Source organism: Pongo abelii, chromosome 16, assembly GCF_028885655.2.
Source record: "Pongo abelii isolate AG06213 chromosome 16, NHGRI_mPonAbe1-v2.0_pri, whole genome shotgun sequence".
NCBI lineage: Eukaryota > Metazoa > Chordata > Mammalia > Primates > Hominidae > Pongo > Pongo abelii.
Window position 1 is genome coordinate 34,319,293 of NC_072001.2, and position 20,403 is coordinate 34,339,695.

Below are 20,403 nucleotides of genomic sequence, written 5' to 3' on the forward strand. Positions count from 1 at the left end.
CGTCCTATGCCATATCCAGTTGTTGTAATATCCCATGTTACGTTCAATTTAATATGCCAACTAGTGAGTAAAGAAAAGATTTCTGAGTGGGAGCTAAACACTGGGTACTCATGGACATAAAGATGGCAACAACAGACACTGGAGACTACTGTAGGGGGAAAGGAGAAGGGGGCCAGAGTTGAAAAACTATTGGATACTCTGCTCACTGCCTGGGTGATAGAATCAATTATACCCTAAACCTCTGCATCACATGCGATATACCCATGTGACAAACATGCACATGTATATCCTGAATCTAAAATAAAAATCAAAATATGAACAGATAGCACGTGCCTGCAGTCCTAGCTACCAGGAGGCTGAGGCAGGCGGATGGCTTGAGCCCAAGAGTTTGAGGCTCCAGGGAGCCACGATCGCACCACTGCACTCCAGCCTGGGTGACAGAGCATGACCCTGTCTCAAAATAAATAAATAAATAAACAAATAATATAAATAAGTAAATATTTTCTTTTTTTAAAAAAGGAAATATTCTTGAATGCATTTTTCTGGAAGCCTCCTCCTGGTACCTCAGAATTCTGCTTCCTGGAATCTCTGGCAGGTAGAAATGGCCATAAAAGTTTGATTCTACTGAAGACTTTTTTAGTCATGGACTATGAAAGGCCACATTGCTGGTTGCAGACCCTCAACATTTTAGAATAAAATACAGAACTAAATCAAAAGATTTATGACAGGGTGTGTCTCTCCCTCTGTCTTTTGTTCAGAAAATTCGCCCATTCTCAACAGCCTTGCTTTCCCTCTGCAATCTGGGCATTGCTTCCATCAGTGGTGTCTTCACATGGAATTGGGGAATTGGCAGCTTTTTTTCCCCTTTCTTCAGAGATTTAAAGTAAATGACACCTTAGATCAGATAGATGAGCATCATCCTTCCTCCTCCCTTCCTTTTTGGATAGATTTCATCTTCATCTCTTTTGCCCTTCTCTCTCTTGGTCTTTCAAGGTTGCTGAGAGCTCAGAGGGAATGGGATTGATTTCACATGAGACCTTACTATTTAGGGTCATCCTGAACCCATGCGTAGCATTTTCTTTGCAGCAGGACAGAGTGCCTGGATTTCTTCGTATTCTTATTATTTTATTATTATTAATCTTTACCTGAATGCAGAGGCTTATTCTGGTGAACACGTGCCCTATTGGGAGTTGGTCTTGCTGGACTTCTTTGATGGCTGGACCCCTGGCTTTTTCTCTCAAGGTTCTAAGAGCTGGGCTTCTGGGTCAGATGATGCCTTCTCTGTGGAGGCACAATCACTCTCTTCTTTTCCCGCTTAGGGTTGAGGCCTCCCGTGCTCAGCAGTAGAGGTCAATGCTACAGAGCTGACTGAGGCAGGAGGCAAGGCTGAGCCTAGGATCAGAGGGCTCTTGTTCCAAGGCCAGCAGCTCTGCAGGAATGAGACCAGGCACCAGTGTGTGAGGATCCTAGGGGATGTGGAGGAAGGAAAGGTGTGATCTCAGACCCACAGGGTCCACCTGTGCCCCGTGGGCTCCCCCTGCCTATACTGCCATTGACGTCTGAAAGTACAGCTTGTAATCCCATAAGGATTGGGCTTCTGAGTCCTGCCTGGGGGGCCAAGCAGTGGTTTGCTCCCAAGCCCTCTTTCAGCCTCACTGCTTAGAGCAACATGGTGCAAGCAAACACCATGATCCAGGCAAGCCAGACCTTCCTGGAGCCTCCTTCGTTCTGGTTTATCTCCAAGTGTGTGATCCCACCATGCCCTCCGCCAGGGGCCTGTCCACATCCGTTTCTATCTTTGGGAGCTCTGCCTATCCTTTAAAGCCTATGCAGGCACCTTTCCTCCTCCTACCCCCGCTAAGGACATGTAGCTTGCATCCTACATGTTTGAGTTAAATTTGCCCCAGTCACCCCCTCCATGGTGAGGGTAGGGCTCAGAGCTCTCCTCACACCAAGAGTGAGCCCCAGTCATTGCTGGCTGGGGGAGGACAAAGGCAGCCAGATAAAGGCAGCTCCTGCAAGGACGGAGAGGCCACAGGCCGGCATCCTCACAAACTGTGGATGTACTGTGTCTTCCAGTAGTCAAAATAAAGAATATATTTGACCATTTTCAGACTATTTAATACAGAACAGTTTAAATACACACAGAAGAGGAACGAGGGGGAGAATAAATCCCTGCAGCCCCACCCCTGTTTCCACGGTTATGGGTGTTTTCCAGCACAGGGCTGCCCAGCACTGGTGATGGGGTCACTGTTGGCTGGCATCCGTCGGGCATCCCCGGGGAAGCTGTGCCGGTGCTGTGGCCACTGAGGTCCTCATAGGGGTTCTGGCCACTCACACTTCTGAGGTTCTTCATTTCCCACCTCAGATCGCTGTTTTCAAACTCAGTTTTCAGCAACAGGGCCCTTCTTCAAACTCATCTTATCTCCACCCCTAGTGCTCAAAACAGATAAAGTAGTATTAGCACAAATCCATTACAAGAGTTTACTTTTATACTATGTACTTATAAAATCAATTTGCCTATGGGAAAGAAGCGTAAAACTACCATCATGGGTATTAAGATTCGGATTTTGATAACATTTATGTGTTACAATTTCATGTAGCTCAATATTCTGTTTGGATGAAAAACATTCAGAAATCACTGAGTCACAGGTAAGCTGTTGCTAATAGCAACAGTTTTTTTAATCTTGTTTTTACCTGTTTGCCTTGTGATCTCAAGAGTCTCTTCAATTAAATTGATCCAAATGCTTGAAAGAAAGGCTTGTAGGAACTTTTTTTTTTCAGAGTTGAATCACTGATCTAACAGATGCTCAGTCTTGATTATAAATATGAAAATCAGACAGGAAGAAACCCAAGCTTAAAATAAGCAAAACTTTGTTCCCCATAATATGCATCAAACCACACTATTCTTAATTTTTAATTTATTTTTATTTCAAAAATATTTATGTTTTTATTTTATTTTATTAGAGACAGGGTCTCACTCTGTCTCCTAGGCTGGAGGGCAGTGGTGCAAACATAGCTCACTGCAGCCTCAAACTCCTGGGCTCAACTAATCCTCCTGCCTCAGCCTCCTGAGTAGCTGGAACCATAAACTTATGTCACCGCACTGATTAATTTTGTCAGTGTTTTGTTTTTGTAGAGATGGGGTCTTGCTTTGTTGCCCAGGCTGGTCTCAAACTTCTGGCTTCAAATGATCCTCCCCTCTGGGCCTCCCAAAGTGCTAATATTATAGGTGTGGGCCACTGCCCAGACTATAGACCATGCTTTCTATGTTGCTGCTACTGAGGGTGATTGATGGGGGAACGCATCCCACATCTGGTGCGGGTTAGATGCCATGTAATTGGAGGGACAGACTTTAAAAGCAATGCAAAGCCAAAATCTCATTTGGTGACTCCTTTATAAGAGATTCAAATGCGTGCAAATTCATGGCCAGAGAGGCTTTCGTTTAACTTCCATGCAAAAAGGAGTTAAACAGGCCACATAAATTAACACAATGGTAGTCTCTAAGAGTTAAAATTTTGTTAATAGTCATTTGAGTGTGTGACTTTTATTACCATTTTCAAATTCAAAGGAACTGAAATATTGGAGTTGAATATTTCCAGAAACCTTGAGGCACCTCCATAGGATCTCACGGCTCCAGAGAACCTAGCCTGAAGATCACGATACTATCCACAGTGAGCTTGTGCAGGTCCACATTTTCAGCTATTTTGTGCCCAATCACCGCTTATAATGTGACTCATTAACAGTCAGATACAGACTACGGTCGAGCAAAGAATATTTACATCTTGATCCTACCTCCTCCTCTCTCTTTCCCTATGTGTTCTTGGAAGTAAGTGGGGGATGTGTCCTTTCATGCCAACTGGGCTCTCGCCTTCTCTCCCTCTCTCCTTTCTCTCACTCTGTTTCCCCCCTTATCCCCCTTTCTTCCTTCCCTTAAACTTCATCACGTTTTTGCTTGTTTCATATTCAAATCATGGCCTCCTCATACAATTAGTACTTTTTTCCTAGAGTTTCTGGTTGCCTTTTTTCTTATTATAAGAATGTTTAAAACTGTGTTCTTAATCAAGTCCATGATGTTTTTCAGCTCATTATATCTCTTCTTTCTTGCTCTGAACCCATTTGGTTCTGTCCTCAGTACTTTAACGTCTTGTTGGGATTTGAACCCACCTTTTTCTAGGCCTCCTGCTCAAGCCATCCTCTAAATCTCTTTTATTGATCTCCAGGTTTAGTCTAAAAGTGTGTTTCTTCTTTCTCAGTTTTCACTCTCATTGTTCCAAAGCTGACCAAGGAAATATATGTTGGGAACAAGCTCTTCAAGGCTTTAATGTTCTTGAAAACCCCTTTTTTTTTGCCTTCATGCTTGGGTGGTTTTTCTGCTGTGAGAAGTGTCTTCGTGTTACTTCTTGAGTAATTTTCTCCCTCCCACTCTCCCTGATGGAGCTTCTGTGAGTGAGGCGAGTTCCCCGGCCTTGTCCTCTACCCTGTCTTCTTTCTGTGTTACGTTTGATCTCTGTGATTTCTATCAGCCAAACCTCCCACCTACTCATAAAAAGTCATTTCATAAATCGTACCTTTAATTTCCATTTTTCTCTCTGTTTTTCTAATTGCTATATCCTCTTGAATGTTGTGAGGACATTACTTTTTTAAGAAGTGAGTTTTCCTTCTTTTCATTGACTCATTCTTCTTGGATCCTTTTTGGTGTGTATCCTCCATTGTGTGTCGCGTGCTGAAGACTGTCCTCCAGTATCTGTGATTCTGAGTTTCCCCTTGAGGAATCTCAGACATGGGAGAGGCTGCCTGAGGCTCTGTAGTCATGGGCAGCTCCTGCAGGGGCCATGGTGGCCAAAACGAGGGGAGCTTTACTCTGGGGTGCTGGTACTTTGGCTGCCTGTGTTTTTTTGAGGGGGTTTATTTTTCTTTACCAGTAGGGCTGTGTTTTAAGGGCACCCAGGGTTGGTTTTAATCAGGCATGGTGAGACACTTAGATACAGAAGTGACTGTCCTGAAGGAAAACAGTTTTACTCACAGTTCCTTAGAAGCAGGACAGGCTAGGCGCAGTGGCTCAGCCTGTAATCCCAGCACTTTGAGAGGCTAAGTGGGGGTAGATCACAAGGCCAGGAGTTCAAGACCAGCCTAATCAACATGGTGAAACCCCGTCTCTACTAAAAATGTAAAAATTAGCCGGGAGTGGTGGCACGCACCTGTAATCCCAGCTACTCAGGAGGCTGAGGCAGGAGAATTGCTTGAACCCAGGAGGCAGAGGTTGCAGTGAGCCGAGATCGTGCCACTGCACTCCAGCCTGGGCAACAGAGCTAGACTCCATTTCAAAAAAAAAGGGAAGCGCAGCACATGCAGGGACACAGGGAGGCACCAGGGCCACGCAGGAGGCAGAGTGAGTGCGGGAAACCCGAGCAAGGGCCTTCCTTCATTGTGGCTTCTGCAGGAAGGAAGGGAGGAGCGGGGCACACAGGCTTAGGTTTAGGATTAGCTCCTTAGAATAATTGCAGTAGGCCCTGGGGCATAGGGACTCTTCCTGGTTGACTGTTACCTGGTCCTGCAGTGATGAGAGCAGGAGTGGTGTCAACCCCAGTGTGACAGCCTGATAAAGGATGTGTTTGGGTGGGGGTATGGGTTCTGGATTGATTGATTTGTGTTTGAAAGGCCAGAGTTGTTTACTATCTCTCCAGGGGGCCTCCAGAGTCAGCAAAGCCCCAGATGTCAACACATCAGAATCCAGAAAATAAAAGAAGACAAGGCTAGTACAGGCTGTTGGTGTAATTCCTGTTGGGGCTATGTGTGTGTGGGTGTGTGTCCTTTATCCCAGTTAACTCCTGGCTGCAGGAGGCTGGAACAGGGGACGGAGAGGGGCAGAGGTGCATCCGTCTAAAACTCGCACTTACTTCTGTTGTCTTCCCCCACTCTCCTTCTTTTCATCGCTAACTGTGGAGCTGGAAGCCCTCTGGGGTTGTGGTGTCCAGCTCCCTCCTGCACCTGCAGTACAGTCATTCAAGATATATATGTGGGCCAGGCGCAGTGGCTCAAAACACCTGTAATCCCAGCACTTTGGGAGGCTGAGGCGGGTGGATCACAAGGTCAGGAGATCGAGACCATCCTGGCTAACATAGTGAAACCCCGTCTCTACTAAAAATACAAAAAATTAACCGGGTGTGGTGGCGTGCACCTGTAGTCCCAGCTACTCGGGAGGCTGAGGCAGGAGGATGACATGAACCCAGGAGGTAGAGCTTGCAGTGAGCCGAGATCGTGCCACTGCACTCTAGCCTGGGCGACACAGCGAGACTCTGTCTCAAAAATAAAAAGACATATATGTGAAGCACAAACCAAGTGTGGGTCCGCTTCAAGAGGCTGGAACTAGAGCTTTGGACACAGCAAGTGAAAACCCTGCCCCATGAGGCTCACAGGGTGGCAGCGTGCCTCACCCACCCTCTGTTCTTCTAGATACCATGAAAATGTCACATCTGCCGATGTCCTCCAAAGTTGTTTACAGGTTTCATTTGGTTAAGAGCTTGGTTTTATATACATTGTGAGAAAAATCACCAGTTCGGTGTGAAAATTGAAATGGGGGTAGACACTGGCCCCTTCCAAGCTGTGCCCCGGGAAGACCTCCCAGGCCAGCCCCAGTGGTGCTCTCAGGCGGGGTATGGGGTTGTGAGGACAGACAGGGGCCCCTCTCAAGGTCTCTGCTGCTCCATCGAAGACAGACCCCAGGGCTTCGGGAAATCCACAGCCTGGTGGCACTGGCTCATGCAGTCCTTTTCCTGTTTCTAGTGCTGATGAGCGCTTTGACGCCACATTCCACACTAACGTGTTGGTGAATTCTTCCGGGCATTGCCAGTACCTGCCTCCAGGTAAGCTGCACCTCCTTTGTCCTCTTCCAGTTAGAAGACTGAAGCGAGTTTGGGTGTCAGTCAGTCTGGCTGGTGCCCCCGTGTGGTGGACCAGCTCTTTGCTTCGCCTTTGCTCACTCCCACCTCTTCCTCTCTCTTCTCTTCTGTGCTTCTGTGTGCTTTCTACCCCCAGAAGTCCATCCTCCTCTTTTGTCTCAATCAAGCCGTCTTTGGCACTATGTCCTTATTTTCTGCCATGTGTGCCTTAAAGCCAGTGGACAAGTACAGCAAGTCTCCTTTGCCAGGCAGTGGCCACCTCACCTTCCAGCTTGCCAGCCTCCTTCCCGCGGGACTCAGTGTCTTGGCAGGTGCAGCGCTCCAGCTGCCGGGGGTGAGATGTGACAGTTCCGGGATCCTGAGTGCGTGCGCTAAAGAGCACATGCAGGTTACAGGCAAGGTCTGGTGGTTTCAAGGGAGAGCTCTCTAGCGGCTGACTTCTTCCCAACAGTGTCTCACCTCCAAGGCTAAGTGCTCCCTAGATTGGTTCTTTCCCACCAGCCCATCTTTTCAGTCGATTCACAGGGCAAGGGAAATGGGTTTATGGCCTGGAGGTGCATGCAGAGTGCGCACTAGCGTATTGACAGGAACAGCTGGGGTTTTTGATCTTTTAGAAGATTTTTAATCTGTTTATTCCAGGGTGATCTCCCACACTGCAGCTGTTTAACTTTCTGCTCAGAGGCAACCTGCAATTACCTCCACACCTAACTACCACTCACACATACGACTCACACACACACCACACACAACCACTCACACATACCACACACCACTCACCCCTCACACACACCACTCACCCCTCACACACACACACCCCACTTCCACACACACACCACTCACACACACACCACTCAGTACTGACACACACACCACTCACACCACTCACACACGCCACTCACACCACTCACACCACTCACACACGCCACTCATACACACCATCCACACACATACACCACTCACACATACCATTCATACAACTCACACACACCACTCACAATCACACACACCACTCACACAACCAGTCACCACCCACACGACTCAACACTCACACACCACTCACACAAATATACCACCCACACACCACTCACCACTCCACACATACCAGTCACACAAACCACTCACACACATGCAGACATGCACACTCAAACCAGATACACTACTCACACCACTCACATACCACACATACTGGCTGTGCCTTCTGGGTTGCTGTCTGCGTGCCTTCCCTGTCAGCAGGTGACAAGTATCTGGGGGCAGAGTCAGCCTTTGCTCACCTTAGCATTTATCCCTGAATGAACAGGGAGCGAGTGAACCTGTCAATGGTAGACACCTCCCAATAATATTGGAAGAGATTGAAGAAGTCCAGCTGCTCAGGCTTCTCGAAGCATCCGCTTTCCTGCTAGCCCTGGCATTTCCTCCCACCAGCAAGACCCTTGCAGACAGGGGTAGTGCAGGGAGCCTTCCATCACTCCCGAGGTCTTTCTCACCAGGCCTGCGTGTTGCAGCTTCTGTTATGAGGGCTATTTTAGAAAACAGCCTCCGGTAGTCACCAGTGTAGAATATGCTGCTGCAGGTTGTTTGGAAGGCTGAGGCTATTTTCAGCTGCAGGAGCAGCACTGCAAGCCTCGAGCTGCTTGAATGCAGCAGCCCCCTCTTGGGGCTCCAGGCCTGTGTCCCCACCGCAGTGGCCATGGATTCTGGTCAGGACAGGACACGTTGTCCTGTGACCACGAGGGGCTTCCTTATGCTGGCAGGAAAGGCCCAGGGCCGCCTAGATTGGGAAACCCCTGCCTGCTCCCTGGGAGTGTAGAACGAGTCCCAGGATGCTGCCCTGTCTGTAGTTACAGGGGCATGGATAGGAAAGAATGTTTTGAGTTCAAGCTTTGAAATAGAGACTTGATCATAACATGACTTTCCCCCCCATTTCATGTGTTTATTTTTTAACAGCTTTATTGAGAGAGAATTTACATATCATGCATTTTAAGTACATGATTCAACAACTTTTAGTATATTTACAGAATTATGCAACCATTACCACAGTCTAGTTTTAGAACATTCCCATCACCCCACAAAGATCCCTTTTGCTTGTTTGCGGTTAATTCCCATTCCTACTCCCAGCAACCACTGATCTGCTTTCTGTCTCTAGAAATTCTCTGTCTCGGGCCATTTCGTAGAAATGGGCTCATGAAGTTACAAAGCTTTCTAACTAACTGGCAGACAATGTGGGTTTTGGGGGGATCCAACTATTAATGGAGGGGGATTGTCTGTGATGATTCCAGATTCCTATAAACATTTCATGTAAGGACGCAAAGCATACTTAAAGGAACTTCAGGGGACAAAATGTGTATCTTTTCCCAACTCGGTTGTGGGGTGGGGTCCTTGTCTGCAAGGCCATGGAGGCCCTTCCTGCGTGCATTCTTTCTGTAACTCAGTGGCAGAAGTTTGCAGAGTGCTAGCCCTGCCCCAGGAACACCTGGACACTGAGGCTGTGCCTGTCTTCTTGTGCCATGCAGCCTTCCTCTGGGCAGGGAAGAGCACATGAGTGTAAATAACTGGAGTGGCCTCTTCTGGTTTCCTCCCCTTGGCCCTCTGGGAAACCCACTTCCAACCTATGCTAGCCTGGAATAGCTCTTTTCAGCGGAAACTCTTCCTTCGAGCACCATCTCTTCAGCTTAAACTTAACTTATCTGTTCTTGTTTTTTTTTTTTTTTTTTTAACTTTTTTTCTTACAGATTCTAGGTGTGTTCCCCAGGCTGGAGTGCACGGGCTCGATCATAGCTCACTTCACTTTAGCCTCAAACTCCTGGGCTCAAGCAATGTTCCTGCCTTAGCCTTCTGAGTAGCTGGGACTACAGGCATGCATCACCTCACCCAGCTAAATTTTTTTATTAAAGATGTCTCACTATGTTGCCCAGTCCAGTCTCAAACTCCTAGTCTCAAGTGACCCTCCCACCTCAGTGTCTTCAGTCACTGGGATTATGGGCATGAGACACTGTGCCCAGCTTGTTCTGTTCTTGATCTAGAATTTAAATTAGTTAAAATTCTAGCCTTAACCAGAATTCTAGATTGTATTTCTCGATAATCATGTGTTCTTCCCATTTTTAACCTAAAGAAAATGCCTACCTCACCCCGCACCAAACACACACACACACACACACACACACCCCTTTTAGATTCTATTTCTAACTTCATCATGAGTATTATCAACTTCTCTGAGATGTTTTGCATTCTTTACTTTTATTATTTAGAGTCTGAAGATGCTCATGGTAAATGCAAGATTATAGAGCTAACTTTTTGCACAAAAAGCCCACAAAACAGTCTTTGACAGAGCATGTCAGTGTTACGTTTGGATTTTAAAAGACAGTGAAGCTTAGCTGAGATTCTGTTTTACAGATTTTGCGAATAAATAAAAAGATTCAGTTTGCTCTGGACTGTGTTAGCTGCAGTGCAGAGGGCGGAACCGGCTGAAGGAACTGCTGTGTATTTTGAGCACATCTCAGTCAGCTTCCGTTTCAGTCTTCTGTTTCCATCACCCACACAGGCATATTCAAGAGTTCCTGCTACATCGATGTACGCTGGTTTCCCTTTGATGTGCAGCATTGCAAACTGAAGTTTGGGTCCTGGTCTTACGGAGGCTGGTCCTTGGATCTGCAGATGCAGGAGGCAGATATCAGTGGCTATATCCCCAATGGAGAATGGGACCTAGTGGGTAAGCCATGAGACTAACAGCCTGGAAGAAAGCTCTCCTATTCCTGGGCAAGCTTTAAAAGTTTGGGATTTTCCACTGTCCTTTCCAGTGTGAGCATTTATTGAATTTTGCAGTAGTCTCCATAATTTAGTGAGAGCTACAGGAGGAGAAACAGAAAACAGTTAGGATATGCCATGCTTTCCAAGAGGAACTGGCAACTGTAGTGAGGATGCATTTAAACAAACCAGTGTGAGGATAGATATCTCTACGTTATTCAGATCCACTCCATTTCTAAAAGCGAGTTGAACAGCAAATTTCAGTTGATGGGAACCTATATTTGATTATTTTAAATGGGAAAACAGTGATTACATTTATAACTGTAAAATTGGTAATGTATTATTTATAATTATTATAATCATGTGTTTCCAATCCACCAAAAGAATATCTACCACTTTGGCCAAGTATCACTAAAATACTCTTAACTCTATAGTAAATCAACAAGGTTTTATTCAAGCTAATTACACCCCCCCCTTTTTTTTTTTTTTTTTTAGCACTTTGCAAACTTTAGGGCTGTGCTTGTGTATGGTATACACATTGAAATAAACAGGGTAATTTATTGTATTCTAACAAAGGCTCCTTCTCTCCTCCTCCCTATGGAGGAATCCCTGGCAAGAGGAGTGAAAAGTTCTATGAGTGCTGCAAAGAGCCCTACCCCGATGTCACCTTCACAGTGACCATGCGCCGCAGGACGCTCTACTATGGCCTCAACCTGCTGATCCCCTGTGTGCTCATCTCCGCCCTCGCCCTGCTGGTGTTCCTGCTTCCTGCAGATTCCGGGGAGAAGATTTCCCTGGGTAAGTGCCCCGATGTCTGGCGGGAGTCTGAGACTGGAGGCCCTATGCTGAGGTCAGCTCTGGAGGGCTCACAGCGGACAGCGCAGGACTCCATCAGGGTTCCTAGGGATTCCCTGGCTCATCCCACATGGACCTCCTAGCCCAGGGTTGCTCCAGGACACCAGAGGTCCCTGATTCAGGCTCCGTGCTGGACGGCTGTGTGATCCTGAGAATACTGGAGGACCCTCAGAGGATGGGGGATGCATGGGGAGGGGCCAGCTCCATTCTGCCAAGAGGGGCCTGTGCTTTCTTCCCTCCTGCCACCCCACCTGTTCCTCGATGGCGACTGGTCATCGAGGGAACAATTTAGCCTAGTATCAGCTTGCATTTGTATGTTACAGTACCCAGTGTAATTCTTATGATCACTCCCATACGAAGCTAAGGAAACCAAGATTTTGAATGGTGGAATGAGTTTCCCAATGTCTTAAATAGTTACTAAACATCAGATGTAGCATATGGTAGAAATCATTCCCAAACCCGTATCTTCTGAGTATGAGGTTCAGAAAGGTTGAATGTTATATCTAAGGTCACATAGCTAGCTCAGTAGCAAACGTAAGACCTGAAACCAGGTCTCCTGACTGCATATTTTCTTTTTCCTGCTACGTGAAACTACTTCTCAATAATATTTTACAAAGAATATGAGAGATAATTGTGCCAAGTTAAATTTTTCAGTTTGTGTTGATGCTTTTAAAATTCTGGGTCCTAAACTTGTCTCCATAAGAGACTCCTTTGGGACTCTGGTAAGTGGCATGGAATGTCCCCTGGAAAATGCACACGCCCGTACACAGGGAAAACGTGCATTCCACGACATTCCCCCCCAGCGCCTCCCTAGTTCTTTCGAGTGTCAGGTTAGGAGCCCTCCTTAGACAGAATTGAGGCCTTCTTGTCTGCTTTGTCTGAGGAGCCGCTGTGTGTTTATGTTTTAGGGATAACAGTCTTACTCTCTCTCACTGTCTTCATGCTGCTGGTAGCCGAGATCATGCCCGCAACATCCGATTCGGTACCACTGATAGGTAAGGCAAGAGTCGGGCTCCTCTCTTAGAGATACGGGGTTAGGGTTAGAGTGTGCCCAGGATTTCCCAGCAGATGAAACTAGAAGAAATAGGGCTGCACTGCCCCCATTTTCTCTGGAAGGTGATGATTTGCTGTAACTATTCAGAGTCACCTGGGCCCAAGTAAGGGCAAGGGGATATTCAGCTTTGAGGTTTGACTTTTAACTTGCAGAAATGCCCCCCTTCCCCTCATAATTCTCCTCCTCATGCTTGCTTTGAAGCCAGATATTTCATCATTACAGATGCAGCATTTTAGCTTAAGATGTTGTTTTCCCACAAAGCCTTTGTTAAAATGGGAGAAGCACACGGTTACTGTGTCCTGAGATAACTCAATGTCTCTGTACAAAATAAAAGTTTTTAGGGAAATATGAATGAGAAAAATATATTTTGCACAGGTATAAGGCATGACCCTCTACCCAGAGAGGGACAACAAAAACAAGAGTCTCCACTCCCACTGGGCAGTGAAGGTTGGAAGGAGGTATACAGACTGTCATTACACCTGCTGGCCCCTGCTGTCTGAGGACCCATGCTGTGTCTACCTGGGGGTGGGCTAGAGGGAGAGCCCTACCTGGATACCCCCAGGCTTTGGGAACCAAGCAGCAAAGGCCCTTCTTTGCGGAACTCCCTGTATGTACAGTATTTTGGCCAGAGAAACTGTTGGTATGAAAAGCCTTTGTGGGTATCATTTTTCTCTTGGTACCATCCAGACAGGGAAGAACCACCTTTCCACCTGATTCTGACTCCATTCTTTCTACCTTCTAGCACACTGCTTTCAGTAGAGATTTGCAGCCACCTTTCCTGGGGCAGTTGTCAGGCCTTCTCTGGACTGATTACCCGCCGGGAAAGGCTTGGTTTGTGCATAGCCCACATCTAGAAGGATGGGATGTTGATGGCCCCAGGGACATCAGCTTTGCTGCCCTCTGTTGATGGAATTTCAGTCTGGGCAATCCTTTGACCCCCATCTCTCCAGAGGTGGTTGGTCTGCTCAGGCTGCCATGACAAAATACTATGGACTTAGGGGCTTAAATAACAGAAATTTATTTTCTCACAGTTGCACTGCTGAAAGTCCAAGACCAAGGGGCCATTAGGGATGGTTTAACCTGAGACCTCTCCCCTTGGCTTGCAGACAACCACTTTCACAATGCTTTGTCCTCCCCTGGTAGTTCCTCTGTGCACCTGCATCCCTGGTGTCTCTCTGTGTGTCCAAATTTCCTCTTCTTCATTAAAAGAACACCAGTCAGATTGGATTAGGGCTTACCCTGATGACCTAATTGTACTTAATTACCTCCTTAAAGACCCTATCTCCAAGTACAGTCACATTCTAGGGTACTAGGGGTTAGGGCTTCAACATATGAATTCTAGGGGGAAGCATAATTCAGCTCATAAGGGTCACGGTTTGCTCCTGTCTCCTTCCTTTTCTCAGGGGCCCTGACGCTAACTTTAGGTCTCGAACTTCCAGCTCTGGCAGAGCTCCTCCCAGGTACCTCTTGGTCTTTGTAGGAAAGCAGTGAGTTCCTTCCTGGCGTGAGGGCCATTGCGGGCTAGCTGAATGCTTAGCCTCCTGCACCCTGATGCTTTCCGCTTAGAGCCCAGCCCCTTGAGTGGACAGCCACACCAAAGGTTTAATAATTAGAGCTGCCCACTAAAGAACGCCCCCTCCTTTCTCCTAGACATCTTGGCCTGTGTAATTGCTCATCATTGCACAAATCCTGCAAGGAAGGGGTTCCTGTTTTAACGGAGGCTATCGTAACAAATTGCCGTCGACTGGGGGCCTAAACAACAGACATTTATTTCTCACAGTTCTGCAAGGCTGCAAGTCCTAGATAAGGGTGGCAGCAGGGCTCTGGTGAGGGGCCACGCCCTGGTTTACAGCTGGCCCTCTTCTCGCTGTGGTCTCACGTGGCAAAAAGAGAGTGAATTAGCTCTTTAGCCTCTTTTTATGAAGGACTCTAATCCCATTCATGAGGGCTGCACCCTCAGGACCTGTGCAAGGCCCCTGAGAAAATCACTCACCATTTCTCTACTTACACAACACTTCTGACACCAAAGCGGAGCGTTTCTCCCACATCGACCAATTCTTGGAAACCAGCTGGGCGTCCTACAGTTAGTTCACTTCAGTCCTGATACCAGCTGGAGTTAACACAGCACTCACAGATTAAGGCTAACAAGACCATTTCCACTTGAGATGCCAGTTAGAAGTTCCGGCTTCCCATGCTTCTGACCAAGTGTCTATAAATCGGGGAGTTCCCAAAAGCACATCTTTGAGTTCAGCCATTTACTAGAGTGACTCACTCTAGTATAAACTCAGGGAAACATTTTACTGATATTTATTCATTAATTATAGAGCACAGATGAACAATCAGATGAAAGAAATGCATAGGGCAAGGTATTTGAGAAGGGGCATGGAGCTTCCATGTCCTCTCCGGGCACATCACCCTCCAAACACCTCCGCATGTTCAGCACTGGGAAGGTCTCCAAAGAACTCCATCCTTATGGAGGCTTCACTACATAGGCATGATTGATTACATCATTGGCCACTGGCAATCAACTCAACCCTCAGTACCTCTTTCCTCCCCAGGGGTCAAGGGTTGGGAGAGGGGACAGGGCTTGAAGGTTCCAACTCTCTAATTACTTGGCTGGTTCCCCTGGCAACCAAACCCCATCCTGAGGGTATCCAGGAACCTCAGCCATAAATCATCTCATTAGCATATAAAAAGACACTGATGACTTCAGAGATTCAAAGGTTTTAGGAGCTGTGTGCCAGGAAACGGAAGACCAAATACATATTTCTTATTATAAATCACAATCTCATACCTGCCAAAGCCCCACCTCCAGATACCATCCCAGTTAGGACTAGGGTTTTAACACATGAACTTTGTGGGGACACAAACGTCATCCTTTGCACCACCCCCATTGGAGAGCTGAGGCCCAAAGAGGCTGAACAGCCACTCCAAACACAGCCAGTAGCTAGTGGACCGGGGTGGAAGCACTCAGATGCTCCATGCTGCCCCTCACCTGGGCCCAGGTGGAAGGACACCCATGACCCATTAGAACCAAAGCTGAGACTGAAGTTCTCGTCCTGAAAAGTCCCTGCCACTGACCCCTTCCTCAGGCTGGACAGCTGGCAGCCAGGTGGTGTGCAGGTTTGCCCTCATTGTGCCCCTGGAGCACAGTAAAGGCCTGCATCATAAACACTGAGTGGTTCCCGTGCCCTCACATCCAGGATTTACTCACAGGAACAACCTTATGACCATCCTGCCAGGCGATGCTAGCTCTTATTGACTGACAAGGAGGCCAGAGTGCATGGAAGTACAATGAAGTGAGGGAAGGCCACTCCGTGGGCGGGAAGTCAGACCACGCTGGCTGGTTTTGCCCACCCAGAATGTGGGCTGCAGGCCTGGCTGGTGGCAGGAGGCCATCTGCCCAGCACATGGGCATCACTGCACCCTGAGGCCCTGATGGTCAGAGAACCTGGTCAGGGTGTGCCTGTCCTGTGACGTGCAGTGCTGCAGGATCCCCGGGTCTCACCCTGCATTTGTTCTCTCCACAGCCCAGTACTTCGCCAGCACCATGATCATCGTGGGCCTCTCAGTGGTGGTGACCGTGATCGTGCTGCAGTACCACCACCACGACCCCGAAGGGGGCAAGATGCCCAAGTGGGTATGTTCCTCCCACCCCCGATGGAGTCGGAGCCCCTCCCTAAAGGAGGCTCCTCCTAGGGTTTATTTTAAAAATCACACAGAAAACGGGCATTCCTAAAGAAACAGCTTTGGGTTTTTTGTTTGTTTGTTTTTTGAGACGGAGTCTCACTCTGTCACCCAGGCAGGAGTGCAGTGGCGTAATCTTGTCTCACTGCAATCTCCACCTCCTGGATTCAAGCAATTCTCCTGCCTCAGCCTCCCAAGTAGCTGGGACTACAGGCGCCTGCCACCACGCCTGGCCAATTTTTTTTGTATTTTTAGTAGAGATGGGGTTTCACTATGTTGGCCAGGCTGGTCTCAAACTCCTGACCTCGTGATCTGCCCACCTCAGCCTCCCAAAGTGCTGGGATTACAGGTGTGAGCCATCGTGCCCAGCCAGAAATAGCTTTGTTTTTGTATTTCATCACCTATTGACGTGTCTTTGTGTAGTGTGCAGTCATGGTGCGCGTGTTCCCGGATGCCCCGTGGCGCTGCTGTCTAATCTGACTGTGCAGAGTAAGGCTCTCAAACTGGCTGCCCTGTGTGTTCTATCAGCACGGTGTTTTGAGAAGCTAGTTTGTTTTTTGATGCATGCCGTGAAGCACTGTGCTGCAGGTGGAAGCAACAGATGAGACAGATGCGTAGCAACATGGTTGAGGCTTCACAACAGAAAGAGGAGCAAAGAGTAAGAAACAGAATAAGTTGTGTACGAATATGTACATGCAGTACATCTAGGGATATCATCCAACCGGAAGTCTATGAAACAAAGGCTAATCATCACCAGCAGAGAAGGGGGAAGGGATAAAAGGAAATGGATGAAAACATAAAGGATTGCATCCCACAGCCTGTCAGCTTAGCCTGGGCCATGCCACTCCTGCCCCAGCTGCTGGCACCGTGCCCGGCCACATCTGCAGATGCTCACCCACCCAGGGATCCTCTCCTGCTGGGTCTGGTGTCCGGAGCTCTGCATCCACCTTTGCCTGGCAGTCAGGAAACCTTGATGAGGACCTAGGGAGGGCCTGACCTTCTTCCCCCATTCATGTGGGCTTTGTAAAGCTTCCCTGTCCTCCTGTCTGGAGAGCCTAAGGATTTGGGGAGCTAAAAAGGCCCTCACATCCCAAAAGCTGTCTGTCTTTGGAGAGCACTTGTGTCCCAGTTCAGAAGGGAATCTAGGAATCACCAACAAGCTAAATGCAGCTGTAGGGGGTGAGATGCTGTCAGGTACCCTCCAGGAATAGGGGATTGCTGGGCCTCCTGAAACATTCATTGTGCAGTAGTTTAGTTACCTGAATGCTCACTTAGCAAAGACTACTTCTTAAGAAATGTTTTACAAAATCACTGTTTCTTCTCAGTTTCACCCACATGGCCCATTCCCTTACACACCATTTAGTAAAGACTTACTTGTGAGCCCACCATATTGGAGAGTATGCCTGTAGTCCCAGCTCCCTGGGAGGCTAAGGTGGGAGGATCATGTGAGCCCAGGAGCTCCAGGCTCCAGTGAGCTATGATGGTGTCATTGCCCTCCAGCCTGGGTGACAGAGCAAAACTCCATCTCTTAAAAAAAAAAAAAAAAAAAAACTCACTTGTAGCTCATTACACAAGCAGTAATGTGAGCTCAGCCTACATGGTGATGTCTCACACACAGACCACATCACTACGTTCCCTGAGGCTTGTTTTGTGAAGGGCCCCCCTTAAAACACTGGGGTACATTTGCACACATTCACCTGTATTTTTGTCTGATTTCCTTATAACCCTGACCCACACTTAAGAAAATGCAAGGCCAAAGGTGGGAGGCCTGAGAGCTGGAGGCTTGTTGGTTTGCTGCTCTTTCTGTCTATCCATCCATCAGTTTGAAGCAGGTAATACATTTACCTGTTTCTAAAGTCAAAAAAAAATTAAAATTATACATAAGGAAATCCTGCTCCCATTCCTTCCCCTTTACCCTACATCTCCCGTCAATACTGATAACCATTTTAATGAATTCCTTATTTTCCCTTCCAGTATTTATTTATGCAAATACAAAAATCTAAACATTCTCATTTCTTGTAAGTATTTTGACTGATGAGAAGAGAATTAAGACATTGACACACAAAACCATTTTTAATGACCTGGAGCACTCTACTGCTCTAGAACAATCTTAATTAAGAACATATACTAATTATTCACCTCTCAGCATAAAAGCTTATTAAAACCAATTGGCTGCAAATGAAAGATGAAGCTTATGCATTTCTCTTGCTTTATATAGCACACTGCATTTCTCTTTCATTCCATGTGTATTTGAAACACAAACAGCCTCCGAGGGACTTTTATTATGATCTGTTGCTATGAAGAAGATACTGCCGGGTGCAGTGGCATTATGTGACATTTGCACAGCCAGAAACAAAACTGTAGCCTAACAGGAGAGGTCAAGAGCACAGTTTGAGAAGTGCCAAGAGGATAATTTTATCTTTTAAATGCTTTGGCTTTGAAAGTTAATGATTCAGGCCATGGAATTCAAAATGGACTTGGCAGTGTGTATCGTATGAGCTTGAGATGTGCACTGGGGGACGTGTAGACCCTGCCATGGAGGGAGAAGTGCCTGGTGCTGCTCACTCCCTGTGTGCACTGCTGCCACTGGATGCAGGCACACTCACTGCCCTGCAGCCTCCCAGGAGAGCTGGCTCAGGCTTTCTGGTGCCTTCCCAGAGGGGTGGGGTTGTGTTGAGTTTTGAAGAGAATCTTGTAGACCCTTTGACAGATGAGGCTGGGAAAGGCTAAACACGTGAAGTGACGTAACCACTTACTCATTGTACGTCCTTAGGCCAGTTTATTAGCCTCTTTGAACCTCAGTTTGTTGGTCTGTAAAGTGGGGGATTATACCCATTTCACCAGACCCTGAAAGGCCCAAGTGAGATGACTTGTCTCATGAGCCTTGTATGGAGGGCCCAACTCACCCAAGGTTTCACCTGGGGCCATATGTCCCTGCTCCTTACTGATCATAAAAAAACCCTCCAAGGTCAGCAGACCCAACCTTTCCAGGACACGCAGAGTGCCACCTGCTTGTAAAGTACAATGGGAAACAAAGGTTTATTTTTATAGCTGCAGTGAAACTGGTCTTATGCTTCCCTGTTCTTGTCCCCAGACCTGCTTGTTGCAGTTATCTTTGATAAGATGTTATAAAAAGATGACCAAGAATGAAAGCTCTGCAGATACGAACTGCACAATTTACCATCTGTATATTTCCTAAAGATAGGAAATAAACCTGCTAGGTTACTGATGGAATTTCCCCAAAATCATAAAACAAAATGTAAATGAAATCAGGATCTGGATAATTTCAGGGAAAGGGCCCACTTTTCACACACTTACATGGATGGGCTTGCAAGAATGCTTCTTTACCTGGATTGAGGCTTTAGATGTCTCTTCTTTCCATGAGAGGCAAAACCAGGATAAACTCCATGGTGATTTTTCTCCAGCTTCTTTCATGCACTCTAGGGACACGCTTTAGACCAGAAGTTAGCAAACTATGGCCTAGGTGGCCAAATCCAGTCCACCAAGTGTTTTTGTAACTAAGTTATTTTAGAAAACATGCCCATCCATTTGACGCCTTCAACGCGTGCTACATCAGCAGAAGTGAGTAGTTGCCTGGCCCTTTACAGAAAGTTTGCCAACTTCTGCCTTAAACTTTTCAAAGTACTCTCCCAGACATCATCTTATTCGGTCTTCATTGAAGCCTACTGAGTTAGGTTAGAGGTTCCGAAACTTCCTTGGTTCACAGCACGTTAGTATCTCAGGAAACTTTTCACAGAGCCCCTGGCCAAAAGATATAATACCCAAGGCTCTCTTTTTAAATAGATCAAAACACTTTAATAAGTATTTATGCCTTAACAATGTAGCACTTATGGGGCACAGCACTGCCTCTCAAATCTTGGGATCAGACTGGAGACCACTAACCTAGTTTCTGTTTCACATGAAGTTCCTTGGTGTTTGCTTTTTATCAGGGTACTTTGAAAAACAGCTTTGCAAAGTGGTCACATCATCACAAGAGATGTGGTAATCTGATGTTGGAAGCCTGAACAAGCTTCCAGTTCACCTGGAAGCTTCAAGTTCAAGCTTCAAGTTCACCTGGTGTCTCATGGATGTCCTGGGATTGCATTTGAAAATGTACAACCTCCCAGGCACTCTTTGCGAATTTGCAGTGGCCTTCCAGGGCAC

At 47.0% G+C, this 20,403-nt stretch overlaps 1 protein-coding gene across 3 annotated transcripts in view; it reads left to right on the forward strand.

The window, feature by feature from the left end:
• CHRNA7 (cholinergic receptor nicotinic alpha 7 subunit) overlaps positions 1-20,403 on the forward strand; it is a 140,351-nt gene that overhangs the window by 114,069 nt on the left and 5,879 nt on the right. For 2 of the 3 annotated variants that reach the window (XM_002825239.5, XM_002825240.5), the window contains exons 5-9: positions 6,787-6,866; positions 10,441-10,608; positions 11,247-11,441; positions 12,407-12,493; positions 16,083-16,192. In XM_002825239.5, coding sequence (XP_002825285.1) covers positions 6,787-6,866; positions 10,441-10,608; positions 11,247-11,441; positions 12,407-12,493; positions 16,083-16,192 — 640 coding nt within the window. The remainder of the gene's footprint in view (positions 1-6,786; positions 6,867-10,440; positions 10,609-11,246; positions 11,442-12,406; positions 12,494-16,082; positions 16,193-20,403) is intronic. The other variant, XM_063716133.1, reaches the window with a different exon arrangement.